The sequence below is a fragment of the Typopeltis vanoorti genome, chromosome 9 (genome assembly GCF_054136105.1).
Source record: "Typopeltis vanoorti isolate ZY-2024b chromosome 9, IOZ_Tvanoo_1.0, whole genome shotgun sequence".
In the NCBI taxonomy this organism is placed as follows: Eukaryota; Metazoa; Arthropoda; class Arachnida; order Uropygi; family Thelyphonidae; genus Typopeltis; species Typopeltis vanoorti.
In genome coordinates this window covers 9,771,864-9,793,119 of record NC_143557.1, presented here as the reverse complement: position 1 = coordinate 9,793,119, position 21,256 = coordinate 9,771,864, and the positions used below count along the sequence as shown (strand labels likewise).

At 36.6% G+C, this 21,256-nt stretch overlaps 1 protein-coding gene across 2 annotated transcripts in view; it reads right to left on the bottom strand.

The window, feature by feature from the left end:
* Positions 1-21,256, bottom strand: part of Pdk1 (Phosphoinositide-dependent kinase 1) — a 355,658-nt gene that overhangs the window by 206,860 nt on the left and 127,542 nt on the right. For both annotated transcript variants that reach the window (XM_090398374.1, XM_090398375.1), the window contains one exon: positions 9,766-9,863. In XM_090398374.1, the coding sequence (XP_090254500.1) occupies positions 9,766-9,863 (98 nt within the window). The remainder of the gene's footprint in view (positions 1-9,765; positions 9,864-21,256) is intronic.

Genomic DNA, 21,256 nt, shown 5'->3' with positions numbered 1-21,256 from the left:
GTGAGTGAGCTGAAAGTATAAGAATTAAATAAACCTGATATTAATAAAGCTGCAAGACTTAATAACATATTGCTGCTTTACTTAAAGGGATGCTTCATGAAGTCATTGGAACCCTTGGCATATCCTTTTAACAAAAGTCTGATGATAGAGAAAATCCCAAAAGAATACAAAGAAAGTAAAATTGTAAAACTTAATGAAGCGGGAGATAAAATTGAAGCTACAAATTATATGTGAGCCTGGAGTTGTGGTCAAGGAACTGGAAAGGTTGGGCCAGAATTCAGAGGTTGATAACAGCAGTATTCTCTGTGATGGCAGCATGAATTCATTAAAGGGAGGTTTTATCAATCAGCTTAGGTACTACAACAATGTGACAAATTCTTTAGACAAGAGGTATGCATATATTTCAGTCAAGAGTCATACATGCTTGGAATTTTTGAAGGCCTTTGACAGAATGCCACACAACAAGCTGGTAACTAAACAGAAACTAAACAGAGCAATAGATAACATACTAGTGAAATGGATAGATGATTTGGTATCAGATAGGTCTCAACAGTTTGTGTATGGGTGAGTGGTATCCCAAAAAGAGGACATCACTAGCAGTGATGTCCTCTTTTTGGGATACCACTCACAGTGTGCTACAAATGTCTGTTTTGGAACCACTACTCTATGTATGTTAATGATATTGAGACAGGCTGTTTGCAAATCCAAAGTTGGGAAGAACTATGAGGAGTTGATTAGATATTGTGGTCTTGAAAGAGGATGTGAACAGGCTGTGTGAGTTGACAAATGAGTGGCATTACCAGTTGAATGCTGTAAAGTGTAAGGTCTTTGGTAGACAAGGATGGGATGCAGAGTACAAATAATGGGGAAATTTCGAAGGAGTTGGAGAAGAAAATGATCTGGGATTTGTGCTGGGCCGGGACATGAAGTTTGAGATCACACTGCTAAAACTATGAGAACATCACAACATATTATAGCAATGATGAGGGGTTTAATCTCATCATTGCTATAATATGTGAGGTTAAAGCCCTCTTTATGGAAAGAGGCTTTAACAATTAGAAGCAAAAAGGTGGTGGTTCCCTTGTACATGACCTTGATCAGACTACATACAGACTACTCTGTGCATATCTGGTCACCTATCTTAGAGGATAAAGATATCTTAAGAATCGTAGAGAAGACTGACTAAGTTGGTGTCAAATCTGTAATCCGGGATATGAAAGTGGACTTAGGGAATGTAATTTGTAGAGCATTGTGAACAGGAGGAGGAGAGGGATATATAAATATGATAAATATGAGTATATATGTGTGTATATATATATATATATGAATGAGATGTATAAATTGAAGTGTTGTTACCAGATTAATGTGGAGAAGCTTTTCATAGAAAAAGAAGCCACAGGCCATCCATGATGAAAGTGTGAGTAAAGTAGTGAAAAAGGACATATTTTTCAAACAGAGTGGTTGGTGAGTGGAATACACTACGTGAGAGTGTAGTGAGTGAAAAAACTATGAATGTGATTAAGGAGGTTTGATCATTTGTGTTAAAGTCTCGACTTCCTGGAGTTCTGATGTTAATAATAATAATAAAATTAATTGTATTTTGGATTATTATTATATGACACTGGGGTGCTTAAGGGTCAAAGCTATATAACTGAGAGGAGACCTCCGCATAGCCTTTAAAGGAATACAGAGAACCGATCAGGGCTCTTCTGACCTAATGTCCAATCCTCACCTTCTCATGATACACCCTGCTAGGCATCTACCTGGATATAGAATGAACGAGAATGGGCTGGCAATTTGGAATTTAGCCAAACAAATTGTATTCTTACTGGCTTAAACCAAAATAATGGTAGAATATGACAGAATTATATGCCGGCTAGGGTGTCGCCTGGTTAAACAAGGCGCCCATTGTTTTTGCCAGAGAACCAGGCAAACAGCGAAAAGTCAGCTACTGGAACAAATCCTAAAACCCACCCCAACTCAACATCACCAGAGTTCAAGATCGGTACTATCAACATAAGAAGCCTGAATGACAAAGAAATGGAGCTCGTTGAGGAATTGGATAAGCACCAGATCAACATAATAGGGGTGACAGAAACAAAAAAGAAAAAACTGGTGAGATCTTTCTCAGCAATAAAAACAAACTGTTATAATCAGGCAATGACAATGAAAGAAAAGAAAGAGTAGGCATAGTATTCAACATTAAATATGAGGCTAATCTTCTTGAATGGCAGGCAGTCTCAAGCAGAGTGATGTGGGCAAATATGAGAATGGGGAACTGGACAATGAGACTTATTTGTGCCTATTGTCCCATAGAAGGTTCTACTAAGGTAGAAGTAGAAGAATTTTTTTTAGGATTTAGAGAAAGCAACTAACACAATGAAAGAGAAGTTGGTCCTTGTTGGGTATCTAAACAGCAGAGTAGGAAATGCTTATCAGACATACAAAAAAATATTGGAAAAATTTGGAGAAAAGAGCAAAGCTAATAATAATGGCAAATATCTGTTGGATTTCTGCTCAGGACATGGACTGGTTATTACTAACAACATGTTCCAACATAAAAATGTGCACAAATTCACATGGAGAGAAGATACAAGGATAAGAAAGTCTCATTGATGATGTTATTGTTGATAGTGATGTTTTCTCCCTGGTGAGGAACACCAGAGTATACAGAGGATTTGAAATTGGAAGTGATCACCATTTAGTCTTGAGCAGGATAAAATTGAATTTCGTATTGAAAAGAATAACATGTAAGAAAGTTTTAAAGCAAATAAAAGTTGAGCAACTCTCAGATGTGAACTGTAGACTAAAATCCACAAACATGATTGAATAAAAATGAAAGAGTTTGAGAACAGCAACCAACCTTGGAGATTCAGTGGCAAGCCCTGAAGAAAACACTGACTGATTCAGCTAGAGAGGCATGTGGTGAGGTTGCCTGTAAGGATAGAAAAATCAGAACTCCATGGTGGACACAGTAAGTTAAAGAGGCAGTGAAGGAAAAGAAGAAAGCATATCAAAAGTTCCTGGCAAAAAAAGTCAACATGTGCTCTCAGAGAATACAGAGACAAATGTAAGAAAGCTAAACAAAAGTCATGGGAGGACTTTGGTAAGAACATAGAAATAAATATCAAGAAGGTGGCAAGATATTCTGGAGGTTGTTGAAGAAGCTCAGAAATGGAGGAAAGAGTGCTGTAAAAGGAATTAGCAATGATAAAGCGTCATGAAAACAGGAGAAAAAGATATCCTTGAGGTATGGAGTAATTACTTCGAAAAATTGCTAAATGGAACAAGCAGTGATGACAGCAGAGTGGTAAAAAATGAAGTAGAAAAAGCCATTAAAAGCCTGAAAGATGGAAAGGCGGCAGGAGTAGATGATATTTGATGAGAAATGTTGGAGGTATAAAAGTCTTATAATGGCTGCACTATATAGTTCACAAGACCTGGACTGAGAGACGAATTCAAGATGATCAGAGTAGAGCTCTCATAGTACCCATATATAAAAAGGGAAATAAAATTGAATGTAAGAATTACGGAGGTATTTCTCTACTGACTGTTCTTGGTAAGATATATGCAAGTATATGTCTTACCAAGAAGCTTGGTGAAGAACAAGCTGGATTCAGGTCAAATAGAGGTTGTCAGGATCAGATCAGATTTTCACCTTACAACAGATAGTTGAGATATCATGGAAATATAGAATCTAAGTTTTGTAGATCTGAAAAAGGCAAATGACAAGGTGCCAAGAGAGAAGCTATTCGAAATGCTACAGCTGTATGGTGTCAATGGGGCATTATATCAAACAATATTTAGTCTTCATTTGAATTATAAGTCAACAGTTGGAATTGAAGGAAGTACAGGAAGGTGATTTAATGTTAAATCTGGTGTCAGACAAGGATGTACATTATGCCCTCTGTTATTCATTATCGATATGGATCATGTTATGAAGGAAATTGGTATTGAACCTGATATCAAAGTTGGAGATGTTAATCTCAGCTCTTTGCTTTATGCAGATGATGTTATACTTCTAAATAAATCTGCTACAAGTCTGCAAGATTCCCTGACTAAAGTGAATAATTGTTGTAATAGATATGGTATGAAAGTCAGCATTAAAAAGACAAAGACAATGAAAATAGGCAGACACGATGCAAATATCAACTGCATTGTGAATGGAGAACCTATAGAACAAGTAAAACATTTCAGCTACTTAGGCATGATTTTTACTGAAGATAGTAAATTAAATATGGAAACATACAACATAATCAACAAAGCTAGTATGGTAGGAAGTCAATTGAATAAATTTATATGGAATAAGAGAGGAATTAGTCAAAACACTAAATTAGCGGTATACAAGAAGTATTCAAGCCAATGTTAACTTATGTATCTGAGAGCTAAGTCAAAAAGTAGAACACTTGACCACTAGAGACCACAGATATGAGAGTCCTGAGAAAGATTAGGGGCATGAACAGATGTTATCAATGGCAATATCATATTAAAAATGAGGATATTAGGAAAGAACTTGACACTGTCAGCGTCCAGGAATGCATTAGCAGAGATAATCTCGGGTGGTATGGTCACTTAAACAGAATGGGAGAGGAAAGATTAGCAAAACAAGTGTTCCTTTCCAGGTTGGTAGGAAAAAGACCCACAGGAAGACCGAGATATAGGTGGATTGATACAGTAAAAAGTTTCCCAGAAGATAGAAATATAATACTGATAATGTTGGAGTCTTGACAGGTAACACACTGATTTGGAGTAAAATTGTAGATAGGAAATTAGTAATGATGTAATTTTTCATGTAATACTATCATATCCTGTACACCCCCTTGAGGGTATATATCAGGAATTTAATGATGATGATGATTATATGACACCAAGGAGTTATTGTGGGAGAGCACTCCACCCACCCACCCACCCACCCACCCACCCACACACACACACACACACACACACACACACACAATCTACCATGTATGCTACATAATATTCCACTATCCACCATCTGCTGCCCACTAATAGCATATATCTGTCTGTTAAGTGAGTGTGTTCTCTGGCAAATCTTGCCTTATGCAAGAGATGAAAAATGAGTTGATATGAGAGAAACTCTGGAACATCAGTATGAGATTGAGTAAACTCACCCTCAATTGAAAAAGCCAATATAAAGGTTCTTCTTGTGATTATGAGGGAATACAGGTCTGTTCCAAATGAATGGCAAATATTCCATTGTTTTTTCCAAATAAGCAATCGTGAAACTAGATGTTATTGCCTTATACAGTAATTTCTTATTTTGTATAATTGCAATCAAAGAAACCAAAATTTATCTTTGATTTCAACATTTGCATTGATAGAAGCTAATTAAATTCACAATGTAAATAAATCATCTGTGAAGATATATGGTTGAAAACAACAAAATTTGGTGAGCTATGGCACTAATAAATCAAGGTAAACAAGCATGCAATAGTATACAAAATTTTGATTACTATAGTTTTTACATTGTCATTTGAAAAAAAAAAAGGCTAACTAATAACTACTCAACATTTTATAGCGAAAGACAACATGATCTTCTAGTGAATATTTTTAAAATTGCTAAAAAAACAGATTGAGGTCAGCAACCCATAAAGGAAATGACAAGGAGGTACAAATGAGAACAACAATGAGAGACATAACAAAGAACTAGAAGAATATGAAATTACAAAAAAACAAAAATGCAGAATTGACATTTTTTGACAGGTTACATTAGCTTAAATTAACATCTACCTAAAATCTACATAATGAAGTAAATATCACCTAAAAACTTCCAGAGTTAGTCTACTTTAAAACCAATCACCTCCAATTACAAAGGGAGAGAGGAGAAAGCAACACAAGCAATGAATTTCATGCTTCATAATAGTTTAAAACAAAATTTCTATTCTAAGTTATTTACCTTAGAATTTACACTTCTACGTTACTACATTAATTTTTTTTTTTTAACCTCAAAAATCAGCACTTGTGAAGTTAGAACAATAAATCAGCTGATTAAACTTTTGATAAATTTGAAGTTGAATTGTTTATAAACCATTAGCTCACGTCTTTTAAATGTTTTGAGAAAAAAGTGAAGAATGATGGTGGTGGTGACCAGTTCAGTGCAGCAGCAGTTCTGTTTCTGTAGATATTACGGAAACAAAGCACTGAAAAAATAACTAAAGGGAGTGCGTATGACAAGGATTTTTTTATTAAGAGGATAGTTCTCATCTGGACAGCATCAAGCATTATTAAATAAGACAGGATTGTGTTTTAGTAGCAATGAAATTGACATTATTCTGACCTTCTTACCTCACTAGACAATGGTAAGCAGATCAGTGGATTATGATTGCTTGTGGAAGATCTTGAAGTTTTAATAATTTTCTTCTTCTTCTTGGCTTCCCGTATTAAGCAATTGTTTGCCTGTAACATTTTCAAGGGTTTAAAAAGTCTAATGCCCATCTCCTCCTGGGTCTTCCCTCTGGATTGGTGTCCCTTTGGTTTATATTTCCATGCAATATTTGGCCATCTATCCTCATTCATTCTTTCTATGTAGGTTTTCCATTTCTTTCTATAGTTTGTGATGTCTGTTATGTTAATAATGGATAGCTGTTTTCTTATTTCTTCGTTTCGTACTTGTCTATTCTTTTATAGCCTGCGAGTGGTCTTAGGAACTTCATTTCTGTAGCTTCCACTTGTCTTTTATCATGTTCTCACCAAGTCCATGTTTCTCTGCCATATTTCAGAATTGGTTTGGCTATTATTTTATATAGTTTTATTTGGGTTGTTCTAGACATCTGTTTACTGAAATGTCTTATTCAGAGTTCCAATGAATGCTAGGAATTTTTGCTTTTTATATGCAATGTCAATTTCTCCATTGGGGTTTATGTAATTTCCTAGATATTTAAATTTGTTCACTTGTTCTCTTACTTTGTGGATGACTAGTTTGCATCTTTTAATTTCTTTATCTTGAAATGCTATTGATTTCATTTTATTTATTGAGATCTTTATGTCATACTATTCTGTTTTGTTCATTATGTGTAGATTTTTCTGTAATTGGTCTTCATTTTCAGCAAAAATAACTTGATCATCAGCATACAACAGGCTGGTTAATTCTTTATTTCTTATTTTAATTTGTATGATTTTGTTTTTCCTCCATTCTCTTGAAATTTTTTCCATATATATATATATATATATATATATATTGAAGAGTATTGGTGATAATCCACTTCCTTGAATGAGCCCGCTATTGTTTTTAATTTTTTTGGTTGTTTCATTATTAATTTTAATATAGCTTTCTTCCATTATATTTGTATTGCTTTTGTAGACTGAGGTGGAGCTTTCAATTCATACAGTATATTGATTAATTTGTTCTGTTGATTTGATCATATGCTTTCTCACTAGGAAGGCCATATATTTGGGCAGGTTAAATTCTATTTTTTTTTTTCTATAATTTGTTTGAGTGTGAATGTGGGATCTGTGCAAGATCTTCCTTTCCTAAAGTTGCATTGTTCTTCTCCAATCATTTCCTCGGTCCATGGTGTTAATTTACTTTTAATTATATCTAGATATATTTTATAGCATGTATTTAATAAGGATATTCCTCTGTAGTTTCTGCAATCGTTTCTCTTTCCTTTTTTGAATATGTTTAAGACTATTGCTGTCTTCCATTCTTGAGGGATGTTTCCTTCTTCCCATATTCTGTTTAGAAATTTAATTAATCGTAATTGAAATGATTTAGAACTGTATTTGTATTGTTCCAAATTTATTCCATCTTCTCCTGTAGCTTTTCTATTTTTAGTTTTTCCAATATTTTCTTTAGATCATTTAACTGTATTGGTTCTTCATTTGTTTCTTGATTTATTACCTGTTTTATTTCAATCTGATTATTATTGTTTTGAAGCTAGGTGTAGTGATTGGTCCATTCTTTTGTGGAGAGACTTCTAAATGTACATTATCCTTTGTTTCATGAGTCATTTTTTAATGATTTTATAGCTCTTTAAGTTGAGGTCCATTTATGTCATGCTCTAATCTTGATACAAATTTTCCCCAGTCTTGTCTTTTGATTTTCCTGGTTTCTCTTCTTGTTATTGCTCTGATTCTTTTATATTCTATTTCATTTCCTATGGTTCTGTCGTTTAACCATTTAAGGTAGATTTTTTTTTTTTTTTCTTATTAAAGATTCTATCTCTGAGTTCCAGGTTCTTAAGCCCTTTCCTTTTTCATTTTGTTCCTATGGCTTCATATGCTTGTTTTACTATTTGTTTAATGTTTTGCCATTCATTTTTATATCTGTATCTTCATTTATTTTCTTTGTATGATTTGAAAGTCTTCTTTGATATAGTTCTCTGATACCATCTTGCTGTAACAGTTCTATCTTAAATTGCTCCTGCTTTTGTTTTTGTGTTCTTGTATTGTTTCTATTCCTCTGGTTTGGGATCTTAATAGTAAAGATTAATAAATGGTGGTCTGAGTCAATATTGCATCCACTGTATACTGTGCAATTTCTTACCAACTTCTTTAGTTTTTCACCCAGTATTATACAGTGAATGATGCTTTTATATCTTCTGGCTTCCCATGTATATTTATGTATATCATTATGTTTAAAGAAGCTGTTGTGAATTTCAAGCTATTATAGGCCCACGAATTACCTGAGTTCTCTTCCATTGTTATTTATGGTGTTTTCTCCTTGATTACCTATTAAATCTTTAAATGTATTTGATGCAATTCTAGCACTGAAATCGCCTGCAATGATTAAGTAATCTTGTTTATTTGTGTTCTGAATTATGTTTTAGAGGTTTTTATAGAATTCTTCTGTTTCAGATTTTTCCTTCTTCGGATGCATATATTCCTATGATTGTAATAAATTTCTTATTTAATTTAAGTGTCTAGCTGTTATTATTCTTTCAGAGATCCAGTTATATGATTCAATTTTGTCTTTCCATTTATTGTTGATCATGATGGCTATACCTGAAAGAATTTTTGTTGGGTGCTCCACTGTATATTAAACTGCAGTCCTGAAGAGCCTTTGGATTTTTTCTTTGTTTCTGAATTTACTGCTATTTCTATTTTCATTTCTGTTAGAGCTTTTTTGTATTTCTTCGATCTTGTGATTGATGTCTCTTATGTTTACTGAACCAATCATATCCAGTTCATAGTCCTTTTTTCCATTTCCATTTTGTTAGCCATTTGGGCTGCCAGTTTTATTCCCTTGAAATTTCCATTTTAATCATTTGAGCACTAAAGTTCTGAATGAAGAAAAGAAGTTACTGTGATCAACAAAACAACAGTTAAGATTTGATGCTAATGAGAAACAATCAAGATGAGGAGTGTAGATCAAACCACAGGGCCCTGAGACATCCCAGCAATGACTATGCTGTACTCATTTTCCATTAAATCTACAACATGAGTAACAACCAACACTTAAGCCTACAACATGGCCAGCAGTACAACAATCAAACCTGTATAGCAGACAATATTGCTCACTATATATATATATATATATATATATGATTTTGGGGGGGGGGGTCTAGAAAGTTCTGATTAACACCTAGAAAAAAAAAAAGAAACTGATATAACCATAAGTTGTATCAGTTTCTTTTCAGAATATAAGAACATAAGTTACCTACATAACTCTGCTACTAGTATGTTTTTTTTTTTTTTTTGTGGTTATATCAGTTGCTTTAATATCATTTCTTGTTCTAGGTGTTTATCAGAACTTTCCAGATCCCCTTCATATATTTATCTACACACACACATATGCATAATTACCTAAAGATTCTTCAATGCCATAAACCTTTGCTGAGCCAAAGTCTGTGATTTGAATGTGCATTTTTTCATTAAGAAGAATATTTTCAGGCTTTAAATCCCTATTGAAAGAAAATTAATATTTTTACTAATTAATATAATTATGGCTATTATAGCCTGTTTTTGTTTAGGATGTCCCTTATTTTAATACATTGGCTAACATTACTCAAAAAAGGGGTATATATATATTTTTTGCGCAATATAGGTGAGTATAGAAGGAATATGGCAGAATAAAAGAGGTGGAAAAAATGTTGTACATACCTTGTTTTTGGTTCTATGATGCCTTCCAATTCCAAGATCTTGCTGAAGGTTGTTTATAAATGGTGGGGGGCATTTTGACGTGGGAAATAAGATCGGAAACCCGGGTTACTATTAATTAATAATATATATATATATTATTTTGTTTAGGGCCACATTTTTTGTGGGGGAGGGGAAACGAAGGGGAAGAATATCCTTATGTGGAAGCTGGGACAGGGGTTCCAGTTTCCACATAAGGATATTCTTCCCCTTCGTTCCCCCTCCCCCAACAAAAAATGCAGCCCTGAACAAAATTCTATACTCACCCATACTGCCCTAAAAATATATATATACCCCTTTTTTGAGTAATGTTAGCCAATGTATTAAAATAAGGGACAATCCTAAACAAAAACAGGCTATAATAGCTGTAATTATATTAATAGTGTTTAAGAGGAGTAACATGGGAATTTTCCCAGAAACTATACTTAATATTTTTACATTACATATTTAAATTGTTATACTAAATGATCAATGCTCTTTTTAACTTCTATATAACAAAACCTGTTTCCATAACAAATATTATTAAAAGTTAAGTGGTTAGTATTTCTATATTACTAGCAAAAGGCTGCAAGTTCAGATCCTACTGTTGCATGGATTAATCTTCAGGTTATCCCTGAACATGTTACACTCAGTGAAGTAACTTGGCTTTATCATCATCATAATCCAATTCCTGATACATACTCTCAAGCGGTATACAAGATAGTGAGAGTACTAGATGCATATTTTACATCACTATTAACTTCTATTGACAATTTTCCTCCAAATTAGTCTGTTATCTGTTTGGGCTCCAATATTGTCAGATCTTATATTTTGGTCTTGTAATGCACTTCTACCTACATCATATCTACATATTTTGCTTTGGGTGAGTATAGAAGGCAATATGGCAGAATAAAAGAGGTGGAAAAAATGTTGTACATACCTTGTTTTTGGTATGTACAACCTGACAATGAACATCTGATTTGCCTATCTTTCCTTTCAGATTCTGTTTAAGTGACTATAAAACGCGATATTAGCTCTCATAACACATTCCAGAATGCTAATAATGCCAAATTCCTCTCTAACATCTTCCTTTTAATATGATTCTGCCACTGTTCCCAAATTTTTTTTCTCAGACAACTCACATCCATGGCCTCCAATCTTAAGAGAACTATTTTATTTTTAACTTGAATAACTTTGATATTACAAAGATATTGGAAGTTTATTTGCACTTGGTTAGACTATAATAAATTTAGTTTAATCCTTTATCCAAGTGTGAGCAAACAAAGTTTCCGCCTGAAATATCTTCAGTGAGGCAAGGTAGTGCATCTGTTGGCAACTCGTAGCAAGGTGGACCAAGTCTCATCACTCCTTGTCTCAGCATTTCCCACCATGCAAAGTACATCTCCTTGAAGATATGTATAATGCTATGCATTAAGAGAAGGGCCACTACCCAGACTGGTTTCGACCTTTATTGAGGTCTTGTCAGTGGGAGGCAGACCCAGAAGTGGTGACACTAATGCAGAAGCAATGGAGAGGTCATATCTATCTATACGTGTTGCCAACTAGTGTACCACCTTATTATTAAATTACTCTGGATTTAGAGAAAGATGTTGGAAGTTTATTTTGCACTTGGATAGACTAAGTGTGAGCAAACAAAGTTTGCACCTGAAAATATCTGCAGGACTGAGGCAAGGTGGTGCATCTGTTGGCAACTCGTAGCAAAAGTGGACCAAGCTCTCATCACTCCTTGTCTCAGCATTTCCCACCATGCAAAGCACATCTCCTTGCAGACATGTATAATGCTATGCATTAAGTGAAGGGCCACTACCCAGACCGGTTTCAACCTTTATTGAGGTCTTGTATAGGTAGCATGTTGATAGGTTGGTAACTCGTATAGGTAGATATGAACTCTCCATTGCTTCTTCCTTATTGTCACCACTTCTGGGTCTACCTCCTACTGAAGAGAGCTCAATAGAGGTCGAAACCGGTCTGGGTAGTGGCCCTTCCCTTATTGCATAGCATTATACGTCTTTGCAAGGAGATGTGCTTTGCATGGTGGGAAATGCTGAGACAAGGAGTTACGAGAGCTTGGTCCACCTTTGCTACAAGTTGCCAACAGATGCACCACCTTGCCATAGTCCTGAAGATATTTTCAGGCACAAACTTTGTTTGCTCACACTTGGATAGGATAGAGGATTAAAACTAAATTTATTAATGGATACTACAAAGGCATCAGGACCAGCTTGAGCACAATGGAATTATATTGTGCTCATGAGATGTGCTCCTGAACAAACACCTTCTCTATTATCTGTTCACTAAACTATACTGAGCATCCACTCTTCAGCATGGAAGAAAGCTTATACAACCAGTTCCTAAAAAAGGAGATAAATGTTTATCATTAAACTATCAATTTATTGTTCTTATATCAGTTTTGTCTAAAGTAATCAAGAAGATTATTAACAGTCAACTTCTTCAAGAACTTGGTAACTACTATCTAATTAGTGACCACCAGTATGGATTTCACCACTCTAGTTCCACAGGATATCTCCTGAACTACATCACTCACATTTTGACTCATTCCATGGAAAGGTTTGGAGAAACCTGTGCTGTTCTCTTGACATCTCTAAAGCTTTTGATAGGGTCTGGCATCGAGGACTATTCAACAAGTTACTATAATTTGGAATGCCCTTGTTCTTGTATAAATGAATTACCAATTTTCTCTCAGATTGATCCCTACATGTAATAGTGGATGGTGTTCTCTTCTCTAATTTTCCTGTCAATGCAGTGTCTCTCGGGCTCTGTCATTTCACCCACCCTTTTCCTGATTAATATAAATGACTTGCCCTCATTCGCTGCAAACCCTATTCATAGTTTTGCTGATGATAGCACACAATCCACTTATCTCATACTTCAAGATAATCAATAAGTGCTCTGAACACTGATCTTCCTGATATCCCTGATTGGGGTGAAAGCAACCTAGCCAACTTCAATGCTTCGAAAACTCAGTTTTGCTCATTTTCCCATAAAAAATACCTCAGATATTCTCTGCTTACTTTTGATAACACTAAACACAACAGTCAAGACTAAATCTTTCTTCATACTGACTCTTACTCCAAACCTTTCCTGGCATAATCATTTCACTTCTATAGCATCAAGAGGTTCCAAAAACATGGGATCCTTTTCTGGTCAAGATGGTACTTCTCTATCAATAAGTTACTTACTCTGTACATATCCCAGATCCGACCAACAGTGGAATACTGCTCTCATGTATGGGATGGTGCACCTAAGACTTCCCTATTCCCTAAATGCTGTTCGGAAAGGGTAGTCCAATTGATTACACTTCTCCTAAAGATTCTCTTCAGCCACTATTCCAGATCACTTTTTGCATAATGTCTCTTCTACAGATATTTCCATTGCATTTTTGTTGAGCAGAATTAGCATCCGTTATGCCTCATATTTCTGCAGATCTACAGGATCTCATACTACAGCTGCTAAGCATCCTTTTACAGTCAATCTGAATATTAAGCAAACATGCTACTCCCTGTCATCTTTCATTCCTTCCACCTGAATTCTGAGGAAAAGTTTCTCTCATGAAGCATTTCCAAAGGACTACAATCTTCAACAGTTCAAGAAGAATATCCACAGATTAATGTATTCCTGACCCCTGTTAGATCTTCATACAACATTTGTTTTCTATAGTCTCTTCTGACTTTCATGTGTGGAAAAAAACACTCATAGTGATTAAAAAAAAAAACGTTTAAACACTCTTGCATACCAAGTTTAGCATTTTTGATCATTTCTCTCTTAATTCGTAAAAGATTTATTCTGCTCACTCACAACCATACCAGCTTTGCTCATCTATTATCTACTTCCATATTTAATTCCAACTAAATATCGAGACACAATATTTGGTTGGAATGAGTCACTTGTCAGAATTAGTAGTCAGCAAATTAGCACGAGATTGCTACTCTGATTCAAGAAATATCATCAGATGCCATCATTTCGGACCCATAAACAAAAGAAAGGATGGAATGAACTTTCTATGTCTTGTGAAAGTGACCTGTGACACACCGACAAGCACATCCTAATTAATAACAGCAATAAATAACAAGTTAAAGGACACTTCCTCAAATCATGCATCTGCACTTGACCTGACTTAACATTGGCTCAGAGTGACCAAAGACACCAACTTCTAAGACAACTTGAAGCAAGATGCCAAAATAGAGACAATAGTTGCACCATAGACTATAAACAAATCAAATTAGAGCAAAATCAAGTGATGACACCACTAGCAGTCACCATGGAGACCAGTATGCTGGCACAGCATAAGAAACATGCAGGACCCTTGAAGTCAAATCTATGTCCCACAGAACTTTGCACACCCACTTCACTAACATCGATGGCCTCAACTCCAACCTTAATAGTGTCCACTGCCATCTACAGTCCACCAAACCCAAACCAATCTTTTTAGTAGAAACTCAAATCTCACCCCCCCCCCCAAGTACTATCCATTCTCAATCTTCCAAACTACACACTGTTTAACTCCTTCCAACTCATTAGTGGTATCTGCACATATATCTACTCTGACATACCTTGCCAGCGAGCACCTAATCTAGAATCGGTTGAAAATATCACTTCCCCATTCAGTCAAATTCATTTGCTGTCTCTATCACTCTCCTAATGCCACCAACCACTCTGAGCTCTTTAATTTCCTCTACTTAGAAATTCATTTTCTCCATTTCCACTCTCCTAACAGCAAAATCATTCTCCTAGGAGATTTTTAATGTAACACTAAATGGCTTTCCTCCTCCAGTTGTACGGATCTTGCAGGCAGAGATGCTCAAACATTTGTCATCACTAACGACCTTAGACAAATTGTTCACATGCCAACCTGAATACCAGATAACCCGAACCACTCCCAAAATACCCTAGATCTCTTCCTTACCAATGAGCCTTCCAAATATGTAGTGAGCCCTGGGTAATTCTAACCACAATCTATTGCTCATCTCCTCCTCCATGCAACAACGCTTACACAGTCACTTCCACACAAGAGTAGTTTGGCATTATAACAGTGCCAAGTGGGACAGACTCTTACACTATGCTTCATTCCCATGGTTGGACTGTTGTTTTCAGCTTCCAATCCAAACATATGCACAGAACGCATCACCAAAGTATGCCTCAGTGGCATGGAAACATACATTCCCCACACTTCTCTGAACTGCTGTCCCCTAACTAAACCCTGGTTCCCCAAAAGATGTGCCAAAGCTGTACAAATGAAAAATCGAGCATACCACAACTGGCTTACATTAAGAACCCTAAACTCCTTTAGTGCCTATACCCAAGCCCAAAATAGATGCAAAAAAGTATCAATGTTTCCAAAACAGAGTTTGAGACAGCAAAAAGCAGGAAACTTACAACTTGCCAAATGGCAGTTGAGCCTTTTGGTCTCTCGTCAAAGCAATTGGCCAAAACTTTTGACCAACTCCCACCCCTATATTACCCAGCTGGCTCTACTGCATCATCACCCACAGAAAAAGCTAATCTCCTGGCTTCACACTTTGCCTCCAACACATGCATAACTAACAATGGCAAATGCACCCCCTTCCCAATCATTCCAACTGCCCAACATACAATGCCCTCTATATTCTTTTGCTACAAAGAGATCAGAAACCTAATGTCTAAATTAGACACAAAAAAAGTTGCCTATCCCTTCTGGCATTCCTCCAACTATCCTGAAGGTCTGTATACGAGAATTGACTCCTATCCTATGCTGCCTGTACATACTCTATTTATCCTGAAGCCTGGAAATTGACCTATATTCACCCCATTCCTAAGAAGGGTGACAAATTACTGCCACCCTATCTCACTTACCTTAGTCCTATCTAAAGTGATGGAGAAAATTATCAATTCTCAACTCCTACACTACCTTGAAGGCATCCAGCTATTAAGCGAAAACCAGTACGGATTCTGTTGTTGCCGATCAACAGGAGAGCTACTCTCATATATCACTCATCTCTGGACAAATGTCATGAAGCAATTTAACAAATCTCAAATGGTTGCACTTGATATCTCTAAAGCTTTTCGCTGGGTCTGGCACAAGGCTTACTAAACAAACTCCTAACATTTAAAATGTCTCAAGACTTCTGCAGTTGGATTGCCAGCTTTCTCTATGTGTGATGGTAGACGGTACATATCCTCTCACCATCCAACTAATGCTAGAGTTCCACAAGGTTCTGTTCTCTCGTCAACCCTCTTCCTTCTGTATATCAATGACCTACTTCAGTTGACCTCCAACCCAATACACAGTTTTGCAGATGATAGCACATTGCACTCCTCCCTTTCATTTGACAAATCTTACTGTACACAACTCACTTCAACCTACACAACATCAACCACGACTGTCCTCAATTCTGACCTCCAAGCCAACTTCCAATAGGGCTCAGATAGCCTCGTCAACTTCAATGCTAGTAAAACCCAGTTCTGTCTTATTTCTCATAAAAAGAACTATCCCCCGCCCTCCCAGTGCTATTCTTGATAACATCCAAATTTCCAGACAAGATGAGATTTCTCTTCTAGGAATTACCCTGACACCAGGCCTCTCTTGGCATAAAAACATCACAACCACTGCATCCTCACCTTTCAGAAAATTAGGATTTCACTTTTGCTTGAGACATTACTTCTTCACCTCTAAACAGCTGTTAACCTTATACAAATCACAGATCTGCCCAGCTATCGAATACTGCTCTCACATTTCGAGTGGGATTCCTAAAAGCTCCCTCTCTTACCAACTCACTCCCCCTCACTTTCACACAGACGTTTCCTCTCTGCAATTTGTGTATTCTATAAATATTTGCCATGGCAAATGTTCATCAGAAATAGCATCAATAATTCCAACACTCAGCCCACTGGAACACGTACAGATACTGCCCAACATCTTTTCACAGTATACCTTGAAACCCACGGAACAAGTTTCTTTTCCTCCTCCTTCATCCCTGCTACTGCTGTACTGTGGAACAGTCTTCCCCAAGGAATACAATATACAGGCTTTTAAATCAAATGTAAATAAGATCTTCCTTTCCCAATCGCTACCCATATATATGGCACTAACGTACTATAGGTTGATCAACCAACCTCTCATGTATGGGCCCAACATAAAAAAATTGTTCTCTTAAGTTCTGCATTCAGGATGCTGCCAATGTAATAAATGTACCAGTTTATTATCATAGTCTGTCATTTTGTTTTGGATTTTCATAGCAAATTTATTACAGCAGTTATTCAATTTAGTTAAAAAATCTTGCAGACTTGTACTGGACTTATTTAGGAGAATGAAATCATCTACATGAAGCAAAGAATTGTGATTAACAGCTCCAATTCTGACACTGGGCCTAATGCCACTTTCATATGATCCATATAGTTATGAACAACAGGGAAGACAGTGTGAATGCTTGTCTTATGACTGGTTTTCTATCAAACCATTTTCTACCACTTCACTCAATTCTAAAAGCTGACTTGCAAGTCAAATATACACTGTCTTGCACAATATAAGGTCTGATTTAGACTATATAATTGTAGATTTTCATCACCTTTTCTCTTGGTACCATGTCATATGCCTTTTCCAGATATAGGAGATTTACCTATATGTCTAAAAAAAAAGTTCTTTAATATATGCATTATTCCAGTATTTGCCTATGGAAGTGAGACATGAGCAACACCTAAAAAACAGAAAGATAGGTTGCGTGTGGTCCAAAGAGAGAAGAATGCTCCATATAAAAAAAAAAGGTGTAGAATAAGAAATATTAGAATTAGAGTGATGACTGGAATAGAAGATATTGTAAAGCATGTAAATGGAAATGGGCTGGCCACATTGGTAGCCTGCCAGATGAAAGGTGGACAAAATTAAGCACTGAGCAAATACAAATCGAAGAAAAGGCTGCCAAAGAACAAGATATAGGGATGATCTACAAAAATTTGACATCTGACTGGCTAAAGACAGTCAGATGTCAAATCTGACTGGCTAAAGAAAGACAGAACTGGAAAGTTAAGAGGAAGGCATTATGTTGGAAGTTTAATGGAACTAGGAAAGGATTAAAATCTAATTTTAATGATTTCAATATATTGTCTCAGTCACTAAAACATCTTCAGGGATTACAAATAACTTTTGGAACACAAACAGAACACAATACTAAATGAAACACATGGCTGACTATAAATCTTTGTCAACTTGCTGCTCTCAGAAAGTTACAGAAATATAAAAGTACAGTCATCACCAGAGCAGATAAGGATAATGCCACAGTTATTCTTAATGCCATGGAATATAATCAAAAAATGAATATTATTCTCTAAGATCGCACTACCTACATCCCATGAGATCGCAATTCCACATAAATACAAGTTAAAAAACTTACTTAAAAAAGTATCTTCCTGGCCACCTAAAATCCACAAACCTAATTCCGCCCACGCAAGACCAACAGCAGATGCCACTGAGCCTCCATGCTATAAATTGTCAAAACAACTGGCTAACTCTCTTACCCCCCCCCCACTGGACTTATCTCATCCTATATAAAAAACTCTACCCATTTTAAAACCTTGATTAAAATTCCAACTTCAAATAATGCAGATATATTGGTAAGCTTTGACATCACCTTACTGTTTACCAATATTCCCTTAAATGACACCTTAACACTATTAAAAAAACATTTTTCCTTCTAATATCTTAGATTTCTTTTCCTTTGCTATCAGTTCTGGTTATTTTTCTTGGAAGAACAAAATTTACAAACAGATAGGGAGAACCATTATGGGTTCACTACCCCCACCCCAGCCTCTCTCTCTCACCAATTTTTACATGGAAAAATTTGAAAAACAAGCCATAGACTCAGCCCCTTTCAAACCTTCTACCTGACTAAGATATGTAGGTGATGTTTTCTCCATTTGGCATTATGGCACAGACACATTAGACTCCTTCCTTAGTCACCTCAACAGTCTACATTCAAGAATCCAGTTTATGATGCAAATAACAATAGTTTATCCTTCCTAGACACCTTAGTAACATGCCTTCCTAATGGCAACCTTTCTTTTACTGTATACAAAAAACCCACTCAACAGGCACAAACTTTCCACCACAACCCCTCTCAACAATATGGCATTATTAAACAATAGAGCCTATAATCTGTGTCAGTGGAACCTCTCTTTCAACCAAACTCAACCACATACAGAACACCTTCCTTTCCAATGGCTATAGTGATTAGAGAATTTAAAAAAAAAAAAAAAAAAAAAAAAAAAAAAAAAAAAAAAAAAAAACACTTCCTACCCCATTCCTCGGTCATCGCTTCAGAAATGCTATCACCATCCCTTACATCCGTGGCACATCAAAAAACCATAACCTTTACACGGCTTTTTATTCCCACCGGACACTTGCTATCCTTATATGGTTCTACCAAAGTTCAGCTCCCTCCTCTCTCAGTGTCTGATGTACATAAAGTACCCCGTCTCTGCAAGTTGGCTTACTTCTGATAAACAGGTAGACCAGTGTCCATCTGTTTAGAACACAAATTGTACATCTGCAATCACTATGGTCAATCTGGCCTTGCAGACCATGTTTTGGACACAACTCACATGATCTCCTGGAAGAAAACCACAATGCTCCACTATAGTAAATTTAAAGAGGAAAGACTGTTTTTAGAATTTGAAGTGGCACTCAGAAATCAACCAAATTTAAATAAATACAGATGCATAAAAACCTCCCAAAATTTGGGAAACAATAATTGCCAGAGGTCCACTTTACATCCTAGGCAACTTAGAAATGCCCATAGAAGGCACACCAGCTAGATAGGACTCTGGAGTCACCCACATTTCATTTAGTATTTTGTGTGCGTGTGTGTGTGTGTGCGTGTGTGTGTGTGTGTGTGTGTGTTACAAGAGTTATTTGTAATTCATGAAGATGTTTCAGTGACAGAAGAAATATTGGAAACATTAAAATCAGTTTTTAACCCCTTTCTAGTGTTGTAAATATTCCATTAAATCTCAAGTTCAGTATTCTCTCAGCACTTAAGCTTTAACATAAGGGGAAGGCATATATCCAGCAGTGGATGGACAAGGGCTCACTTTAGTGAGTACAGGCATGGCAAACCCGAGGTACCTGATGCTGGACCATGCCTTACTTCATGTAATATATATCTGTTATATTATTCTGTAGACTGGTACCTCCCCTTCTTTCTTTCCTTCCTTCTCCTCTCCTTGCTCCTTCCCCCTGATGCTATTAGAGTATTCGAGGGCAAGGGGTGAGTCTTTCCTATCTTGCTAAGTTATTTCGTCTTATGCAGCCGCCGAAGGAGGCAAGCTAGCCTCAATAGGTGCCTATCCCAAGCCCGGATAAATGAGAGGGTTGATGTCAGGAAGGGCATCCGGTCGGAAAACTTCAATGCCAGCTCAAACTATGATTATGAGTCGAAGAGAAAATGATATAAGGGCTAGGGCATACCTCTTAAGCGACGCACAGCCACATCACCCTACAGCTGCGAGAAATGGACGAGGGCTACCGCATCAAGGGCGGGTGCGGTTAAAGAAGCGAGCCCAGCAGGTGGACAGGATGTTGCGAGTGGGAACACTGAATATTGGAAGCATGACTGGAAGGGGAAGAGAGGTGGCAGACATGATGAGGAAGAGGAAGTTGGACATTTTATGTGTGCAGGAGACAAGGTGGAAGGGGGGAAAGGCAAAGGAACTGGGAGATGCATATAAATTGTTCTACTCTGGAGCGAATAACGAGGGAAGAAATGGTGTAGGAATTGTGGTGTGTGGCAGAATGAAGGGTGAAGTACTGGACAGAGGTAGAAGGAATGACAGGATCATGCGAATGAAATTGGGTCTTGGAGAAGAGTGGGTGGTCGTATTATGTGTATATGCCAAGCAAGTTGGTTGTACAGCAGAGGAAAAAGATGAGTTCTGGAACGTGTTAGATGAAGAAATGAGGGAACTGGAAGAAATGAGATGGTGATTGTCAGAGGAGACTTGAACGGACACATAGGAAGACAGAATAGAGACTGTGAAAGGGTGCATGGTGGCCACGGAGTGGGAATGATGAACCAGGAAGGAGAGAGGGTTGTGGACTTTGCAGTAGCGTTTGATCTGGCAATTGTGAACTCGTTTTTCTACAAGAGGGAAGAACATTTGATAACATTTA